The sequence below is a fragment of the Pseudonaja textilis genome, chromosome 7 (genome assembly GCF_049901715.1).
Source record: "Pseudonaja textilis isolate UNSWEBS1 chromosome 7, rPseTex1.2, whole genome shotgun sequence".
Lineage (NCBI taxonomy): Eukaryota > Metazoa > Chordata > Lepidosauria > Squamata > Elapidae > Pseudonaja > Pseudonaja textilis.
In genome coordinates, this window is record NC_141996.1 from 15,578,580 (window position 1) to 15,597,437 (window position 18,858).

At 38.7% G+C, this 18,858-nt stretch overlaps 1 protein-coding gene across 2 annotated transcripts in view; it reads right to left on the bottom strand.

Annotated features, from left to right (window-relative positions):
• PDGFD (platelet derived growth factor D) overlaps positions 1-18,858 on the bottom strand; it is a 184,659-nt gene that overhangs the window by 29,780 nt on the left and 136,021 nt on the right. Inside the window, exon 4 of one of the 2 annotated variants that reach the window (XM_026706947.2) lies at positions 2,574-2,633. The exons of the other annotated variant lie outside the window; for it this stretch is intronic. Within the exon in view, the coding sequence (XP_026562732.1) occupies positions 2,574-2,633 (60 nt within the window). The remainder of the gene's footprint in view (positions 1-2,573; positions 2,634-18,858) is intronic. 2 annotated transcript variants of the gene reach the window in all.

Consider the following 18,858-nt stretch of genomic DNA (forward strand, 5'->3'; position numbering starts at 1 on the left):
CTTTTCATAGTTATTGTTTTGTTTATTGGGTTTTGTTTAGATCTTGGTGATGAAGAGAATAAAATCAAAATAGCACCTCTATATAAAAAAAAGAAGAAAAATAATGAAAAAGGGGAGGAATGGAGAGAAAGAAAAAATTCTAGCATTTAGTTACAATCATCATCTTTTAATGACGCCATAATCCCTTGTGGGGTGGAGTTTGGGCAACTGAATGGAACTTAGTTTTTACTGGCCGGATGCCCTTCCTGTCATCAGTGCAGAGTTATATTCAGCAGATTTATTCACATCGTGCCCAGAGAGAGAAATATCTGCCTCTACCTAGGATCAAATTCACAGCCTCCCGATTGCAAGGTGAGACCTCCACCTCTAGGCCAGGACTCCACTCTCTAGTATTTAGTTACTAGACACGTTACTAGACATGACATGCAGGAAATGGGAGATGACTTGAATTTTATCAAAAGGTGGGCTTTGAAGAAGAATTTAAAGGAGAAATGGTCTTCTGGAAACATCCTCAAGAATACTTCCAAGCATAAGAATCAGTAAGGAAAAAGGATGCAATTGTCAGAGAGTCAAGAAGACTCTAACATAGGTGGAGTAAATGGAACGAACGTCCAAGGCACACGTTTTGCAAGGGTTAAAAAAATAAGAACAAGCCAAGAGGTATTTTAAGGAAAAGTTATGTTAGATGTGAAATAGAAAGGTGGAACAAGAATTGTAAAGAAGCAAGTTCTGTGGTCATGAAGTACTATGTGCCTGATTTTTTTTTTATTGCTGCGGTCTAGATAGACGTGAGCTGTGTTGAGATAATGAACCAGAGAGAAATTTGAAGACACCAAGGTGAGCAAAGAATAGTATCATTACTATTACTTTCCTTTTGTACAAATTCCTGGCATTTGTAAAAATAGATTTTCAAAACTCAATGTCCATACTGAAAAAGGAAGCTCTATTTTCTTGATAGAGGAGTGAGGTGGAGACAAGTCAGGAGAACAATCTCATACTCTAAAACAACTAGATAGCAGATTCTCAGGGAAATCTAGTTGCTAAGGATAAACTAAACAAGTCTGCCTTTTTTGTTTTTTTGTTGCTGAGAGTATGAACGGTATTAAAGGAAAACATATTTAAATATGCCCTATGGCTTAAGCGCTGCATCTCAAGGATAAGACAAAGAAGAATTATTTAACAGACCAAATTAAGACTTGCTGGATTATAAACCTAACTCTTTCCATTCAACAATTGATTGTTGCTTGGGAAGAAATACTAGTGGCTCGTTTTAAACAAATGTCAAACAAAAATGATGTTTTGTGGTTACCCAATGTATAAATGAAATCTAATGCTGGAATTAGAAAGTAATTTTAAAAGAAACCACTGCAGTTTGCTCAATAAAAGAACAGATTAAGTGTACATTCTTGAAGATAGCTTGCAGGGATGTTCATGCTTTGGAAATGATTCAGAAGGAGTGTTTCAAACTGCAGAGGAGAATAAATTGCAGCATATCTTTAAACTCGCCATGTCTTTTTTTCCAGACTTTTCCAATATGGCTGATTTAAAGAGTTGACTCCTTAAATCAATGATGTCTGTTTTCAGGCTGAACTCTGAAAAATGCTGCTTCTACCTTGCTGCATTGCAGGCTTCTGAATCATTTTTGAATCATGACAAGATTTAATTCTTGCACCTATTATTGATGCCCTCTATTGTTCTGTAATAACATCCAAACCAGTAGCAAATTATTTCCTGAGCATCGTTAATAGTGAAAATTTGGACATGAAACTCATTTTTTCCTTGTGTCTTTGAAGCAAGTAAGAAGTGTGAGGTTCATTTGAGCAACCACAGCAAATACACAGGAGTTTATCCAGATTAACCTATTTATCCATCTACCCAGACTTAAACTTTTGTAGCTTTCCCTAGCCTCAAGGTGGTTTCCATGACATGTACGAATTTTGAGAGGTACAGTTCTTGAGATCTTTGATGGGTGCCAAGTTTGGAAAACTCTGATTTATTCTGAATAGCACTGATTCCCCACATCATCTGATAGAGCGGGGTGGCCAATACCTTTTACTTATCTGCTTAAACTGGGATTGCTAAAGATGGTACCTTGGACTTTCCTCAGGTAAAACCATCCCATTCTTTTCCTACTTTGTAATGCTCTGTAATGCTGTTTCCAAGGAACCCAAATCAAATAACTAATATCTATTCTGAATAGTCAGGATATTGCCAGATAAAACTTTGGACTGAATTGGTGGAAAAATTGATGATTGACCGATTCATTGAAAAATATAAGCTGGATTTCATTGCTATCAACAAATCCCAAAGCAGTATTAGTAATAGAAATGTCTCTGCTAGTAACCCTGCCAGCGTTATAGCGATCTGTTTGACACATCACATTAATTGCTTAACACTGGTTTGCTGAACAAGCTGTAATCATTTCATTTCTCATAATGCACTAAGCCAAAATAAAACAAATTATATAATAGCTTTGCAGAATGCTTAAATCCAATTTATCTCCTTGCTGTGGTTCTCAATTGATTTTAAGTTACTTCCTCTTCTTTAAAAAAAATAGATTAACAATTATTTACCAAGACCGGGCTTGTGACTGATTCCCAGTTGGTTTCAGATGCAACAGGCTGAAGATCATCCTGAAGTCCAAAGAGAAACACACATACACAAACACACAAAAAATAATGTCATGCGGGTATTTTCTTTTCTTTTCTGAAAGCATCAGTTACACAGTTGATCCACCCATGTACCTTTACCGTTCATCACTCTTAGCTTGCATTAGGAATAAACCCAAGCATTTTATCTTCTTGTAAGTCACAAGTAGACAATATGCCTCATTTTGAATACAAAAAAGGAAAAAGGGTGCATAAATACAACCAGCTCTTTAAAAAGGCTAATTTTGAGCAGAAAATTATGTGGCTTGCCTTAAGAGTATTGCACCAAAATAGAAAAGTCTGTATTTGCCACCTTTGTTTCTCTGACAGGAGCCATTGCCTAACCGCAGCTGCATTTACTGAATCTGGACGCATTAAGCTATTATTAAAAGCACAGGAGCAGCTCCTCAGACAAAGGAGAAAAAAAAAATCTAAGGCAAAAATAGACAAGAGGTGTTTCTGGTGCTTCAGACAGAATATCCAAACAGTACCTCACGGGGATGCCCAAATGGCTAAACCAATTGAGTGGAAACAGACATAAATTAAAAGTACACAAAAGAACTCTGAATATGCCTGACAATAGAAGGAGGAAGATTATGGTGGTGGAAAAGGAGCAGACAATCTCCTCCTGAAAGGAAAAAAAAGGGGGGGGGGAATCAAAAGAGAAAGAAATCGGAGGAAATCAAAGAACAAAGGAGGAAGAAAAGGAAACAGCTTTAGTACAATTTTCAAAAGCTTCTGTAAAATCCAAAGGTAGAATTTATACTACAACTCATTTTCCTACCTAACAGCAAACTGATCCATTACATTTCCGTAAGTGTTAGGTTAACGGTTGTTCTCTTTCAATCTGCTAGCAAAGTATTGAAGTTGATTTCTTTTCCCTTCACATCAAATATTGGCAATTCACACAATTATTTTCCCTCCACATCAAATATTGGCAATTCACACAATTCTCCCACTGGTATATTATCTTAGTATAGAACAGTGTTTCCTCACCTCAGCAATTTTAAGATATGTGGGCTCTAACTCCCAGAATTTCCCAGGATTTGTTGTTGTTGTTGAGTCTTATAATCCCTTATGAAATGTCAAATGATGTTGGCCTTTCTAGTATCATAGTAAACTGTTATCCTTATACGACAGGAGTCTTCAAACTTGACAGTTTTAAGACTTATGGACTTAGACTCTCAGAATTCCTCCTCCAGTCATGTTAGGAATTCTGGGAGTTGAAGTCTACAAGTTTTAAACTTGCCAAGTTTGAAGATCCTTGTTCAGGGGTGGGATTCTACCAGTTCTCACCTATTCGCTAGAACCGGTTGTTAACTTTCTAAGCAGTTCGGAGAACCGATTGTTGGAAGAAATCTCCTTGTTTTTTCCCACCCTTCTTGCATTCTTGGCAGTATGCCTAGACTTACTGTCTCCAAAGGAGGGGTTTTTTTTGCTGGTAAAGGGGAAGGGTTGTTTTAAGCTTTTTTCACTGCTGTTGGGATGAAATACTCCCCTGATGGAGTTAGCACTTTGAAGAAATAATTGAATAATGAAGCAGAGCTGCCAGAAAGAAGCTTATAATGACAAGGAACCAAGATGAGGGATATTCAGCAAGGCTTCTTGGCTAGCTAGAAAGATTGACATTCGAACATGAGTTTACATATCCTTTTTGAGTTTTGGTCTAAAACTGGTGACCATTCAAAGTTACAGTGGCACTGAAAAAAGTGACTTATGACCATTTTTCACACTTACGACCATTGCAGCTTCCCTACTGTCATGAGAGGCCAGGCGAGAAGAGCCCCTTGATGTGAGTGACGTCGAGTTGGCCATACCCACCCAGTCACATGACCAGCAAGCTACACCCACCAACTAAGCCACGCTCACAGAACCGGTTGTTAAAAAAATTGAACCCCTGCCCTTGTTATATGATATTCTATTCTATGCATAGAACCAATTGGAGTGCTTCTTTTCCTTGGCCTTGTGCTGAGAAGTTATGGGATATTTCCCCCCCACACACACTGCCTCTTCCCAATGTTGCACTTGAACTGGCCCTTAAATATCCAGAAGTCCCATTTTTTTCCAGAGAATGTAGCTTCTGCCTACATAGCACAGTGGCGATAAATAAATAAGTCCCTTTGGAATCATTATTGTTGCCTTGAACACCAGTGTTGCCATGCAACTGCAAAACACTTTCATCATTTGGAGAAAAAGCAGATCTGCCATGCTGGGTCCATTTCTGCATTCATCCAATAATGTTTTTTTCTTTTAAAAAAACTCCTAAATTAAAACGAATTGGAATGCATGTTTTAAATATATTTTGAGAATATTTTTAAATTAATTGTCTCAAATTCACAGAATGAAGAAAGAGAGGGAGAGGAGATGATAGATGGCAGATAGATAAATAGATAGATAGATAGATAGATAGATAGATAGATAGATAGATAGATAGACAGACAGACAGATTATGGATAGATGGATGGATGGACGGAGGGACAGACAGACAGACAAACAATGGCTGTCCTTGTGATAGATACATAGCTAGCTAGCTACCTGATGATAGAAAAAAAGAAAGAAAGAAAGAGGCTGTCAACTTGTGAGATACATAGATGATAGCTAGCCAGCCAGAAAGATAGACTGATAGATAGATATAGATAGGTAGGTAGGTAAGTTGATAGAGACAGACAGACAGACAGAAAAAGGCTGCCAATTTATAATAGATGGATAGTTAGACAGATAGGCAGATATATTAGACAGAGTGAAACTATTTGACCAACATGAAAGCCAGTAAATACCCACACTATATATACAGTATATTGAGAAATGAATCATACAAACCGAAACCTGTATGATAACCCCACTTTTGAAAAAAAAAATGAAGTTGGGGAAATGGAGTGGAAAAAGTTATTCTGAGCTGCTTAATGGGAAATAATTGTGGGATTTTCTCTACACTCCTTGTCCCTGATGTTACATCTTAAATATCCAGGAGCCACACATACTCAGAACTGTTGAGGAAGCTGGCTGCCAATGTATATTATTAGCTGTAATATTAGGAGTAATATGAAATGATGTACTGGATGTCTATTAATTCTCCCTGTCATAGTTACTTGTTGTAATAGGAAGGAAAGTATGATATTCCAAAAATATATGAAAGTTTTCAGCTGCAATTAGAATCAAGGACAGCCTGAACTTATTTTTCTACTTATGGAAAGCAAACTGTGTTAAAGAGTAAGGGAAACAAATTCTTCTTATTAAAGAGAACATTCCTTCTACACAAAAGATTAGACGGTGAGAGAGAAAGAGTCAGTTCTTTGATAGCCTATGTATCAGAAAACATTCAACTCCTAATTCCTCATTAGCCATTTCTTCCCCCTAAGACAATTCTGCAAGTTGGACTAGAAAAAAAGAAATGTTGCATGAGGAACTAAATAGGGAATCCAACCTGAGAAAGGAAAGGTTCATTCTAATGTACAGGAATTCAAGGATTCCTTCATTCAAAGGGCTCACTGGCAAACCTGATATATACAGAACATTTGTCAGAATCTATGTTGGAGCTGATAGCAGCATGATAATTCTTGTCACTGTCCTCCTCATCTTCTCTCTACTATTACATTTTCAATGGTCACCTGACCATATGATGATTGGATGATGATACACTGTTCCATGGTCTGGCAATTTTTGTCAAAAGGAGAGAAAAGATGACGATGGGTTGTAAGGGCTGGCAACTGCTTTGCAGAATTGAAGTTGGAATCGAAAATCAACTTCTGTGATTGCAAAGTCCTAATTTGTCCTAGTGTTTCTTCTTAATAATATATTTGTAAACTCTTTTCTTTTTGCACATTTATCTTCATGCAGATTAAAGGGAGAAAAAAGTCCATCGAGTAAAGTATTGAAAACGCATGTACAGTGGTGGAATTCAAAATATTTTACTACTAATTCTGTGGGCACGCGCTTCGACTTACCTTACTGTCAGCGCTGGTGAGTAAAACAGCTAAGGCACAGCAATCTGCTCTACCATGCCTATCAGCTGAGCTAAAAACAAAGGAAATATAGGACAGGAAAGGGCGGGGACAGGTGGGTGGGGCCAACTGCTGACTGGCGCTACCAGATTGCTAGAACCAGTGCAAACCGGCAGCATACCACCACTGCACATATGAGAATGAGGAAGGACCACAAACCAGTGCTATAGCTAACTTTCTATCAACCATATATCTGATACTGAACAGACACAAAGAAACACCTTTTATGATGGCTGGATTCTTACAGTAAACATGTCCTCCTTCATTTGCTGGCTTTTATAACCTCATCCACCTGACATTAGACTGGCCCTTTCAGAAAGACCCAGTTGTCTGAATGACTGAGGAGTCTACCTGCGTCTACAATGATTCTTGCCTATTTACCTCAGCCATTTCCCTTATTCTCTACAGTTGAGCTACCTTATTCGAGGTTTAATATTGTGCTGAATATTTGTATTTTTAACATTGTGATTAAAAAAAAAATCATTAAAAATATAATTATTTTCCTCTATGGCAAAATATTAACTTATTTCTGAGACAGTGGAAACCATGTTTCTCTTGTAGCTAGTGTTTTATGGGCTATGATTTCAAGAGAAGCTGTAATTATTCAGGCTCTTTTTTCTCTTTATAGAAAGAGCATGAATAAGCTATTTTTGTTATTGGCAATTATAAGCAGCATAAAGCATAAAATTGCAGCTGTGGAAGGGAGGATTGAAGTATTGTGTGTTTTACCACAGAAGTCATATGTAAGTAAGTCTACTAGAAAGGGAGAAAGGGAAATTGTGGTTGTGGACTTGAAGGCCTCCTTGTGTGTTCTTCAATTCCTGCCTCGCCCAGGTGCCAACAATATGACAATGGAACAAAATCACTTTAAGGGGAAAAAAGGTAGAGGGATTAGAAAGATATGCTTTTTACTTTAAAGATAGCTACTTCCTGCTCTAAGCACAGCTCTTTTTCTCTTTGTCTGTGCTATACATGGCACTGCTAGCAACTTTTTGATAGTCTAAGCAATAACAATAGTGCTTAGACTTATATACCACTTCACAGTACTTTACAGAGTCAACCTATTGCCCTCAACAATCTGGGTCCTCATTTTACCCACCTCGGAAGAGTGGAAGGTTGAGTCAACCTTGAGCCTGGTGAGATTCGATCTGCCAAATTGCAGGCAGCCAACAGTCAGCAGAAGTAGGCTGCAGTACTAACCCTAACTTCTTCACCATTTTAGAACTGAGTTCACTCAATTGAAACTTTACTTTATAATCCACTTGTGCAAATTGCAATGCACCATAATTGTGCATTTCCTGCCTCAAATTGACTGGAAGCTTGGCCACTGAATATCTCTAGCATTCGCTCATAGGACATTGGAGCCATCAGAAAGCGTTTGGAGAGTTGCTTATGGCCATGGGATACTAGACTTCTCTGGTTCTCTATAGAAAGCTCAGCACCCAGAGACTCTGCACTTTTGGGATATGCAATGGTTGCCTAATTGAACTGTGTAGCACTGTGGTAGTAAGGTTAATATTTTAATAGCTTGAATAGACAGCATTATTTTGCAAATACCAGCTGATTCTAAAATAGCTAAATATACTTGGACTTGGTTGAAACGTTAATGGGAAATCACCAGCAAAGCACTGGATTATTGGTTAGACTGGGGAATGGATAAATATCTCAGAAAAAGGCAACAATCAACCATCTCTGTTATGGTTGTGAAAAATACAATTTATCTCATTTTGAATTTCTTCTGTATGTAGTCTCTCTTCAGATAATAAGAGTCAAGTTCATACTGAGGATCTTTCCCTTTCATTTTACCTTTCAAATCCCCAGGATCTGCCTCCCCTTCTTTATCCCTAGATAGCGGAAAATGAAGATTTAAATCTCATTCCTAATAGAAAATTCAGTCCCCTTGAGAGAACACTTGATTTTTCTCTAACGATGGACATCTTTGGGAGTAAGAACCTCCCTTGAGTAAAAATTGCAAAACAAACAAACAAAACCTCTCTACACCCTACCAAATGCTTCCCCAGCCTCTCCTGTAGGCAGCAGAGCAGAAATTGTGACTCTTTGGGCTTAACAGGAGGCTAACAATTGTGATGTGAAAGAAGAAAGATGTCATTTATATGTCAGCCTTTTGCTCGGTTGGAGCGAAATTAAAGGATGACATGTTGAAACGGTGCTATAACTAAGTGCTTTCAGAATTGTCTGTCTGAAGCAAAGATACACAGTCTTCTTTCCAATATTGTGGGAATGAGAAGATGCTCAACTCATGGGCTGGAAATAATTCTGCAGTAAACAATTTTAAGAATCTTTCTGTCCCCGGTATTTATTTATTTATCTTAAAAAAAGAAGGGAGGATGCTGAAATCTTTTAGTCCAGTGGTTCTTAGCAGGGGTGGGAATCCACTGGTATAACAACTAGTTCGGTGATTGCGCGTTCACGCCAAATGCACGCTCCATGCGTGCGCTCCACAATTCAAACAGCTATAATACTTACCTTCTACAGCAGTCCCTGTGAAGAAAACAGCTGAGGCACGGCAAACCGCTCTGCCATGTGAATCAGCTGTGCTCTAAACCAAGGGTCTTCAAACTTGGCAAGTTTAAGACTTGTGGACTTCAATTCCCAGAATTCCTGGGCTAACATGACTGCAGGAGGAATTTTATTTATTTATTTATTTATTTTATTTATTTATTTTTGTCAATTGCTTACAAGATAATAGGTATAAGTAAAAATATAGTTATGAATACATGGATACATATAAGAAAAATAAAAAAAATAAAAGAAACAATAGGACAGGGATGGTAGGCACGTTGGTGCGCTTATGCACACCCCCTACAGACCTCTTAGGAAAGGGGTGAGGTCAATAGCAGACAGTCTAAGGTGAAAGTTTTAGGGGTTTGGGGAAGAAACCACACAGTCAGGTAGAGTATTCCAGACATTGACCACTCTGTTGCTGAGGTCATATTTCCTGCAATCAAGTTTGGTGCGATTAACCTTGAGTTTGTATCTATTGTTGGCTCTTGTGTTGTTTTGGTTGATGCTGAAGTATTCATTGACAGGTAGGACATTGCAATGTATGATTTTATATATTATACTTAGATCGGACCGAAGGCGGCGAAGTTCTAGGTTTTCTAGGTCTAGAATTTCGAGTCTGGTGGCATAAGTTATTCTGCAATGAGTAGAGGAGTGAAGAACTCTTCTTGTGAAATATTTCTGGACTTTCTCAACTGTATTAATATCAAATATGTAATGTGGGTTCCAGACTGATGAGCTGCATTCGAGTATTGGTCTAGCAAATGTTTTGTATGCTCCAGTTATTAGTGTAATATTACCAGAGAAAAAGCTACGTAAGATTAAATTAACAATTCTTAATGCATTTTTGGCTATGCCGTTACAGTGGGCTCTAGCACTTAGATCATTAGAGATGAGTACTCCAAGATCCTTGACAGAGTTTGGATCATGAACAAGGTCTTGACTATTCAGCCTGTATTTTATTTTCTGATTTTTTTTTGCCAATATGTAGGACAGAGCATTTATTTGTTGAGATTTGAAGTTGCCATTTGTTTGACCATTCTGATACATAGTCAAGGTCTTTTTGAAGGGTGGCAGTATTGTTTGTGGTGTTGAATAGCTTTATATCATCAGCGAAGAGAACACAGTTGCTCTTAATATGATCACAGAGGTCATTATGTAGAGTATGAAAAAAGTTGGTCCTAGAACATTGTCTTGGGGGACACCACTGTTGATAGGTACAGAATTTGATAGGACGCTCCCATTTTTGACCATTTATTGTCTGTTTGACAGGAATGCTTCTATCCAGTTATATAGGTGTCCATATATACAGGTGTCCAGAGATAATGTAAGATTTTAGTTTTAGGAGTAGTTTGTCGTGTACCACTGAATCAAAGGCTTTGCAGAAGTCTATGTAGATTGTGTCTGTTGCTTTGCCCTGATCGAGTTGTGTAGTTCATATGTTTTCCTGAAACCAAATTGTTTATTAAGGAGTAGGTTGTTTATTTCTAAGTGGAGGATGATGGATTGGTTAATAATTGATTCCATGACTTTACAAGTGACAGCATAAAGAGATTGGTCTGTAATTTTCAACTAGGCTGGGGTCTCACTTTTTGAAGATGGGGATGACCGTGGCTTGTGACCATAGTTTTGGCAAGGAGCTGGTCCTGAAAATTTTTCAAAGATTATGCTTAAAGGTTCAGCTATGGCAGTGGATAGCTTTTTAAAGAAGTAGGCACATATTCCGTCCGGTCCAATAGATAGAGATGGCTTTAGATTGTGTAATGCTTTTTCAACATTGTCTTCTGTAAAATCAATATGTATTAGATCATTGTAGTTGTCTGTGGTTCGACTAGGAAATACTAAGAATTTGCTGTTTACAAATACTAAGCCAAAGAATGTGTTAAAGAGGTTGGCTTTAGCTTCTGGGTTGAGCCCTCCTCGCTGACGGACCATAGATCGCAACTGCCCATGGCTATGGTCCGTGCTCTTTTGTTGGAGAGCCCTGATCATCATGATTAGAGGCTGAAACTGCCTTGGAGGGGCGATGGAGTAAGGGGAAGCTGAAAGCCAGGTTGAGGGGAGCCGCATCTCTCCTCCTGGGCTTGGTCTTTTTCCCCTCAAGACGACTGACGCGGTGGCCTAAAATGGCCACCCCAAAGAGAAGGACTCAGCTGGACTAAGATTTGTGCAGGAGGGAAGAAAGAAGTGGATAACATCTGAACTGTCCAGTTAATATGAGGTAAATTGAAGTCACCAAGAAAGATAAAAGCGTGTGGGCAGGATGCTGCCCATGTTAGTAGTGTATTTAGCTTGTTTGCATGTTCGATGTCATAATCAGGGGCTCTGTAACATAGTAAGAACTGAAATGTGATATTTAAGGACAGTTCATAGACGATGATCTCAGGAATAGCAAGCTCTTGGGTAACTTGGATGTTTTTTAGATGTAGGGACTTTTTATAGAAGATAGCAACACCACCTCTTCTATGGATTTCACGATCTGATCAGTAAACATGATAGTCTATTACTGTGGTAATGGAGTCAGGGAGAGATGCGTTGAGCCATGTTTCACAGACAAATATAATGTCCAATTTAGCTGTATTTAGTAAGAGGAGAAATTCAGATGTTTTATTTATAAAGCTTCTTGCATTGAGTAGCTTGCATTTAAGGCCAGTTATCATCGGAATAGATGTTGTTAGGGGTGTGCATACCTAGTTTTGAGTGATGTTGGATTGGATGAGGTGGGGTTGGATGCGGAGTTGTGGGTTGTGTGACTTTCTTTTGATGCAATCAGCTCTGTAGTCAATGTATAGGTCCTTTTCTCCATTGTCTAGACGGTTTTTGAGTTCTGCGTGGAGTTCACGGGAGCAGATTCTTTGTAGTATGAGTGTCTGGTCTTGAGCGAAGTTTTTTGTGGTTGGGATTGGTTTTTGCAATGGCGTTTATTGTATAAATGAATATGCATTTGCTGGACTCATTTTTGCATACAACTCTACAAAAACTTGGGGCCATAGAGCCATCATTGTATTTGTACCCAGGGCCATTCTGGTTATTTCAATGATATCTTCAGGAGAGATGTTTGTTGTATTTGAGTTGCTTATGATATCGCGAACTTTGGTGATGTCATCTGATTCATTGGTGTCTTCGAGACCAAATAAGATGGCATTTGGACATTTCTGTTCACATTCCATGGTGTCTCTGATGAGTAAGGAGATATTATTTGTGGAGTTATTTGAAGGGATAGTGACTGTGGTTTGGTGGTTATTTTTGGTTGTAGTTGTGATTGTAGTTGAGGTAGTGGTTGTGGTTGTTGTGGGATTTGATTTTGAGCTGATGGGTACTCACTTATCTGTGCTGTATTTTTTTTTCCAAGAGAGATTAGGCTTGCTTGTATAGTTGTTTCAAAACGTGTTGCTAAGCGTTCTTCTATTGAGTGAATGAGTGATTCTATGCTTTCAACTCTGTCAGGTAGGGTACTCAGTTTGTTTAGCTTAGGAGAACATGATGGAAATAGATAAAAGAATGTATCTGAATTTTTAACCATATCAGCTAGGCTTTTGTCTGCGTTTAAGCAGGCAGGGTAGGCTAGATTATTGCATAGGTGGCATTTGATGTAAATTTTGCTTTCACTGATGGTTTCAAGACATCTGAAAGATGTGTAGGAGTCTGGGAGGTCATTGGTAGAGATATTTTTCTTTTGTTTTGGTTTGGAGTTTTTGGCTGGCATGGGCAATGGCAATAGTACACTAAACAATTACAATAGCTAGTTAATGTGATAGGTAGACAGTTACTTAATGAATGTTGGTAATTAATAAATGTTAATTGATATGTTAGAGAACAAATCAAAAGTAAAGTTACTTATTACTAAAAATCAATCAATCAATTGGTTATTCAAATCACTCTAATCAAATAATTTTGCTAAGCAACGAACAGCCTAATTTATTACAGTAATTACTAAACACACTGGTCAATTAAATTCACTAAATCACTGACTTTACTAATCAGATATTCAGTAATTACACTGTATGCACTAAACACTCAATCATATTAATCAATAAAAACAATTAATCAATTAATCATTTGATAAAAATTAATTATTTTAAAGAAATTGATTTGGAGATATCATTATCTAATCTTTGATATAGGTCTGGAGGTAGAAAGTTATAAGTTTTGAGATAATGAAAGTAATGAAATAGTATTGAGAGTCAGTAAGTAAAGGGTTATTGCTTTGCTTAGCTGTTGCTGATATCTGAGAATAGGTTTATAACCCCTAATAAACTGACAGAAGCCTGTTTTCCTGGGCTGAAGAAACAGAATTGTATTGAGCATTTGCTCCTGGCTTCAATATACTTCTGCTTCTATCACAGGAAATAGAATTGCTTCCAATCTTCACAGGAGTTCAGTTATAACAAAACTAAGTTACTGTCCTTTTAAAGAGGGAGTCCGGATTAGCAATTTGGTGAAGAGGGAAGAGGGAAGGAGGGGTGGCAGGGGGGCAAGCAGTCTGCTTCACACCCTGGCTGCAAATGTCTGAAGACCGACTCACAGATCCCGGTGCTCGCCGCCCTGCAAGGATGGGATGAATCTCACCATCTCACCGCCCTACAAGGATGATCGTAGAGCCCCCGGTACTGGCGAGCCCCACTGGCTTAGCTTCTAGTAAGGATGGGTCAAGTCGCAGATCGTTGAGCGCTTTTGAATAGAGCGCTTTTGAATTTAGCGCTTACCGAGGAATCAGCTCTTTTCTGGCATGCTGGTCAAGGATGAGAGGAATCGAAAATCTCCGAGTACTTTTGAATTGAGTGTTTACTGAGGAATGGAACTCTTTTCTGGCTTGCTGGCAAGTCTCAGGCGTTAGGCTTTCCACCTCACCAGCTGGACCCGCAGGGTTTAGAGGACTTATCACCTGGTGCTGTCCATGCCCACCAGAGCTCCTCATGCTGCTGCTACTGCCACCGCCATCTTTTCCCAATCCCCAATTCCCAATTCTGGGAGTTGTAGTCCACAAGTCTTAAAGCTGTCAAGTTTGAAGACCTCTGCTCTAAATAAAGGAAGTAAAGGACAGGAAAGAGCAGAGGTGGGCGGGGTGGCCCACATACTCATCACAGAGAACCAGTTTAGAGACAGCTGATCTTCGGAACAAGGGGTTCACCCAAACTGGTCCAAATCAGTAAAATCTCACGCCTGGTTCTCACGCCTGTGGTCCGCAGAACCATGGGGGCTGCAAATGCTGTCATAGGGAGTCCATGGAGGCCTGAAGAAATGTTATGATTTAAATCTTGAACTAAGTCTTGGGGGTGCCACAAAAGGTATTTAAAGGGGGGGCCTGTGCGGAAGAAAATGCTGGTGAGCCACTGATTTAGGCAATGGAGCATTCTCTTTTCATGTTTCTTTAAAAAAAAGAAATGAATATATTTACAGCATCATCCTATGCACTTTTTATAGGATAGGGATCACTCCCAGGTTGGTTAGAGTTGCAGATCAAAATGTCATTTTGCATTTAAACAATGAATACATTTCCTATGTAAATGTCAACAGTTAATCAGCTGACGAACTGATTAAGATTTCTGGCATTATTGTGACAGACTTATTTATTATTATTAGCAATGGCTGGATACCCAAATGTCTTCCAGCTCATCTTAAAGGATCATGCAATTTTTACACTACCCAATATGCACTCAATTATTTATTTAACAAGCTAATCCTTACTGACAAGTTCTAAAATTCTCCTGAAATGCCCCTTCTGTTTCTGGAGTGCCCCTTCTACTGCTCTCGATTGCTTAAGAAAAATAATTTGAAGACCTCTTAGGTTCACGGTTCCATCCTCATGCTTTTTTTGATATATTTTTTTTCTTATCTTAACCGTAGTTCAAACAAGTTTGAATGGAATGAGAGGAAAGCAAATTGGAAGTTCTTTGCAATCTTTTTGTCAGTCTAGCCTTAACTGCAGAATCTAGTATTTTTCTCATCCTCTCGCCTTTTTATTCCCCTTTGTCTTATCTCCATCTGCGCTCAGCTTTTAAAAGAAAAAAAGCATCAGTTCATTTTTCTTCCTGGGATTTTTTCCTTTTACTTTCTGCCCTGGCTTTGACTTCTGAAATATGCTGGGAACCAGGAGGAGAGATTGTTGGTTGCTTACAGAACACAATCAAGTCAATTAAAAACCTAATGTGAGACTTTCTTTCTTTCTTTATGTAAGCTGAGCCTAGGTGATTTTTGAAACTTGGTAAATACCTTGATTGACTGATTGATTAATTGACTGATTGTGAGCCATTAAGTCATTCTTGATTCTTAATGATCATACAGATAGATTTTCTCTATGATAGTCTGCCCTTAACCTAATCCTTCAAGTCTTCCAAAAGTGCATCCACACCCACTGTAACTAAGTAAACCCTCCTTGCTGCTGGTCATCTTCCTCTTCTCCTTCCTTCCATCTTTTCCAGAGGTGGTATTCAGCAGGTTCTGACCAGTTCTGGAGAACCGGTAGTGGAAATTTTGAGTAGTTCGGAGAACTGGCAAATACCACCTCTGACTGGCCGCACCCCCATCTGTTCTCTGCCTCCTGCGTCCCAGCTGATCAGCCGGATCTTCTTTTGTTTTGCCCTGCACAGGAGAATGGAGCTGAAAAGCAGGTTAGTGGGGTGGGGAGGGAATGAGATTTTGTAGTAACTTTCCCCCAGGAGTAGGGAGGGAATGCAGATTTTACGGTATCCTTCCCCTGCCACACCCACCAAGCAATGCCCACCAAGCCACACCCACAGAACTATAGTAAAAAAAAAATTGAATCCCACCACTGATCTTACCCAACATTAGAACCTTCTCCAGAGATCTGGGGCTTCACACACTGTGTCTGAACAAGATAATTACAGCCTGGTCATTTGTGCCTGGAGTGAAAACTCTGATTGATTTGTTTGATGACATATTGTTTTGTTTTCTTGACACTCCACATTATTCAATACCAAGTTTGAAAGCATCAATACACTTCCTATCGAGCTTCTTTAAAGTTGAACTTTCACTTCTAAGGAGTGTCACAGTGAGTAACATTGCTTGCATAATTTGGATTGTTGTAAGCATAACATGTTTTTCAAAACCTTCATGGCTGCTCTACCAAATGCTAACCAGTAGCATAAAACAATTAAACAGTTAGAACAATTAATCAGTGGACTGGCTTACCTCCAGAAGTTGTCGGTGCTCCAACACTGGAGGTTTTTAAGAAGAGATTGGAAAGCCATTTGTTTGAAATGGTATAGGGTTTCCTGCTTGAGAAGGGGGTTGGACTAGAAGACCTCCAAGGTTCCTTTCAACTCTCTTATTATGTTACTCTGCATATTTCTTGACTGAGTTTCCCTACTATTGATGGATAAATATAAACTCTCAAAATGCAGCCACTGACTGGGTTCAGACATTCCACCAAGTTATATCATAGATTGTTTGCTACTGGCCGTGTTGCATAAACCTAGTCCCTGTGTTTTGTAAAACCACGTTTACACTTTTAATGCTATGTGAGTCTAGCCAGTTGTGGCTCAATTAACAAATCATAGTTAAATTAGAACATTGACTTAGTTTAGCACTGAACATAATGTATGTGGAGTGTCTTCTCTCTTTCTTAGTTCTATTTGCAGAACTGGAAATGGGACAGAAACCTCCTAACTGCCCGGAGACCCGTAGCAGTTAAGGGTCTAGAAACCTGTGGTGACGAATCTAAAGCCACCCACTATGGACATGATATACACTCCTTCAGGTAAGATTGATGTAAACTCAGGAATGGTTTATTCATTATTTCCTCCTCCTCCTCCTCCTCCTCCTCCTCCTCCTCCCTCCTCCTCCTCCTCCTCCTCCTCCTCCTCTTCTTCTTCTTCTTCTTCTTCTTCTTCTTCTTCTTCTTCTTCTTCTTCTTCTTCTTCTTCTTCTTCTTCTTCTTCTTCTTCTTCTTCTTCTTCTTCTTCTTCTTCTTCTCTTCCTCCTCCTCTTCTTCCTCTTCTTCTCTTCCTCCTCCTCTTCTCCTCTTCTTCTTTTTCTTCTTCTCCTCCTCCTCCTCCTCCTCCTCCTCTTCTCTTCCTCCTCCTCCTCCCTTGTCTTCATCTTCATCTTCTTTATTTTCATCTTTAAAAGGTGGATTTAAAATGTTTTCTTTTTACAACTTAGTATGCAAAGTGGTCTTGGATGATTGCTTCTTGGAACTTTTGTTCTAGATACTTCATTCCAACTATTGTTGTCTTCTGCATGAACAGGCAGCCTAATCTATGGCATTATTGCATGTATGCAGCTATTTATCTATCTTGTTCCTTCAAGCAATGTTGTATAAACTAGAAAAATCACAGGCCAAGCTCTGTTTGCTTGACATAACCTTTCCTAACGCAAGCCTTCCAGATCAGAGCTATGAAACCATATTGATTTGAAGAAGAAAAAGTAATCTTGGAGGGCAACTTTTCATAGATGTTGCATCTTCTTTTGGGTTTACTTGCAATCCTAAAATCAAATAGAATTGCTGCTCCTATACCAGCCTCCCTGCTATGTGGCAGCTTCCCTGACTCTTTGGTCAAACTGGCAGTTCAGTTTCCCAGACATTTTTGGGTGTGGAATCAGAGATGGTCAGGGAGTTCATGGACACCATGGCAATCATAAGCCTGATTAAGATGTGGGAGCATAATGCAGTTGAAAAGTTGGGGGCAAAAACATCCCAGAAGAAAGCAAAGGCAAACTTCTGTTATTGCCAAGATGTTTGACTTGAAAGAATTGAGCTTAGGTTGTAGGAGATTTTACTTTGGACCTTGTTTTACTTTTTTTATTTATTTTATGTGGTTTGTTAATTGCTTACAAGATGATAGGTATAAGTAAAAACATAGCTATGAATACATGGATACGACTTTAGGACTCTCTTTCAGCAGATATTTCTTTTGGTTTCTTCTTGTTATATTTTTTTAGTGTAAAAGCAAGCCTGCCTTTTCTAGACATTCATTAGTAACACCATGCAAAGCTTCGAAAGAAGTTTTTGATTTGGCAAAACTTTGATCTGGGGACTCCTGACTCTCTTGTCTGATTGTTTCCTAGGCAACATCTCTTTCCCTCATCCCCCGAGGTCATCTACACAGGCCTCTACAAACATCTGGGAAAGAATTAAATCTCCTGACCACAAATGGATGGGTGCTGGGTTAATACTTTCTGCCTTCAAAGTAGAGGAAAGAGAACCACCAAGGCATAGCTTTTATTTCACCAAGTCTTTCCTGAGAGGAAGGGTTCAAATTTGCAAAGTAACTGCCAACTCTTTTGAGCTCAGAAATCAATGATCAGAGCCAGTACATTAAGTTCAGCCCATAAAGTCATTTATCATTTGTCACACCAAACCTTCCAGGCCAGAAAAGCTAGGCATAAACACAAGGTTATTATTTTTTTTAAAAGCATTTTGAATGTGACTGTTTATATTGCAATAGGTTACTTTCTGTATTGGTTCAACTGATTACTCTCTAAAATATTTGCAATATTTTTCATGACAGTTTGAAGGCTCTTGTATTGTCCTTTCCTCATGTCTTCAAAGAAACACTGGAGGGTTTTTTTTTTTAAAAAATGTTACGGTAAAAGAGTTGGAGGTATTCTAATAAAACTTTCCAGGGATAATTAATAATGCTACTGTACTTTCAGAAGTGTCTATAGATAGCACTTAGCAATAGCACTAAGACTTATGTACTATTTCACAGTGCTTTATAGCT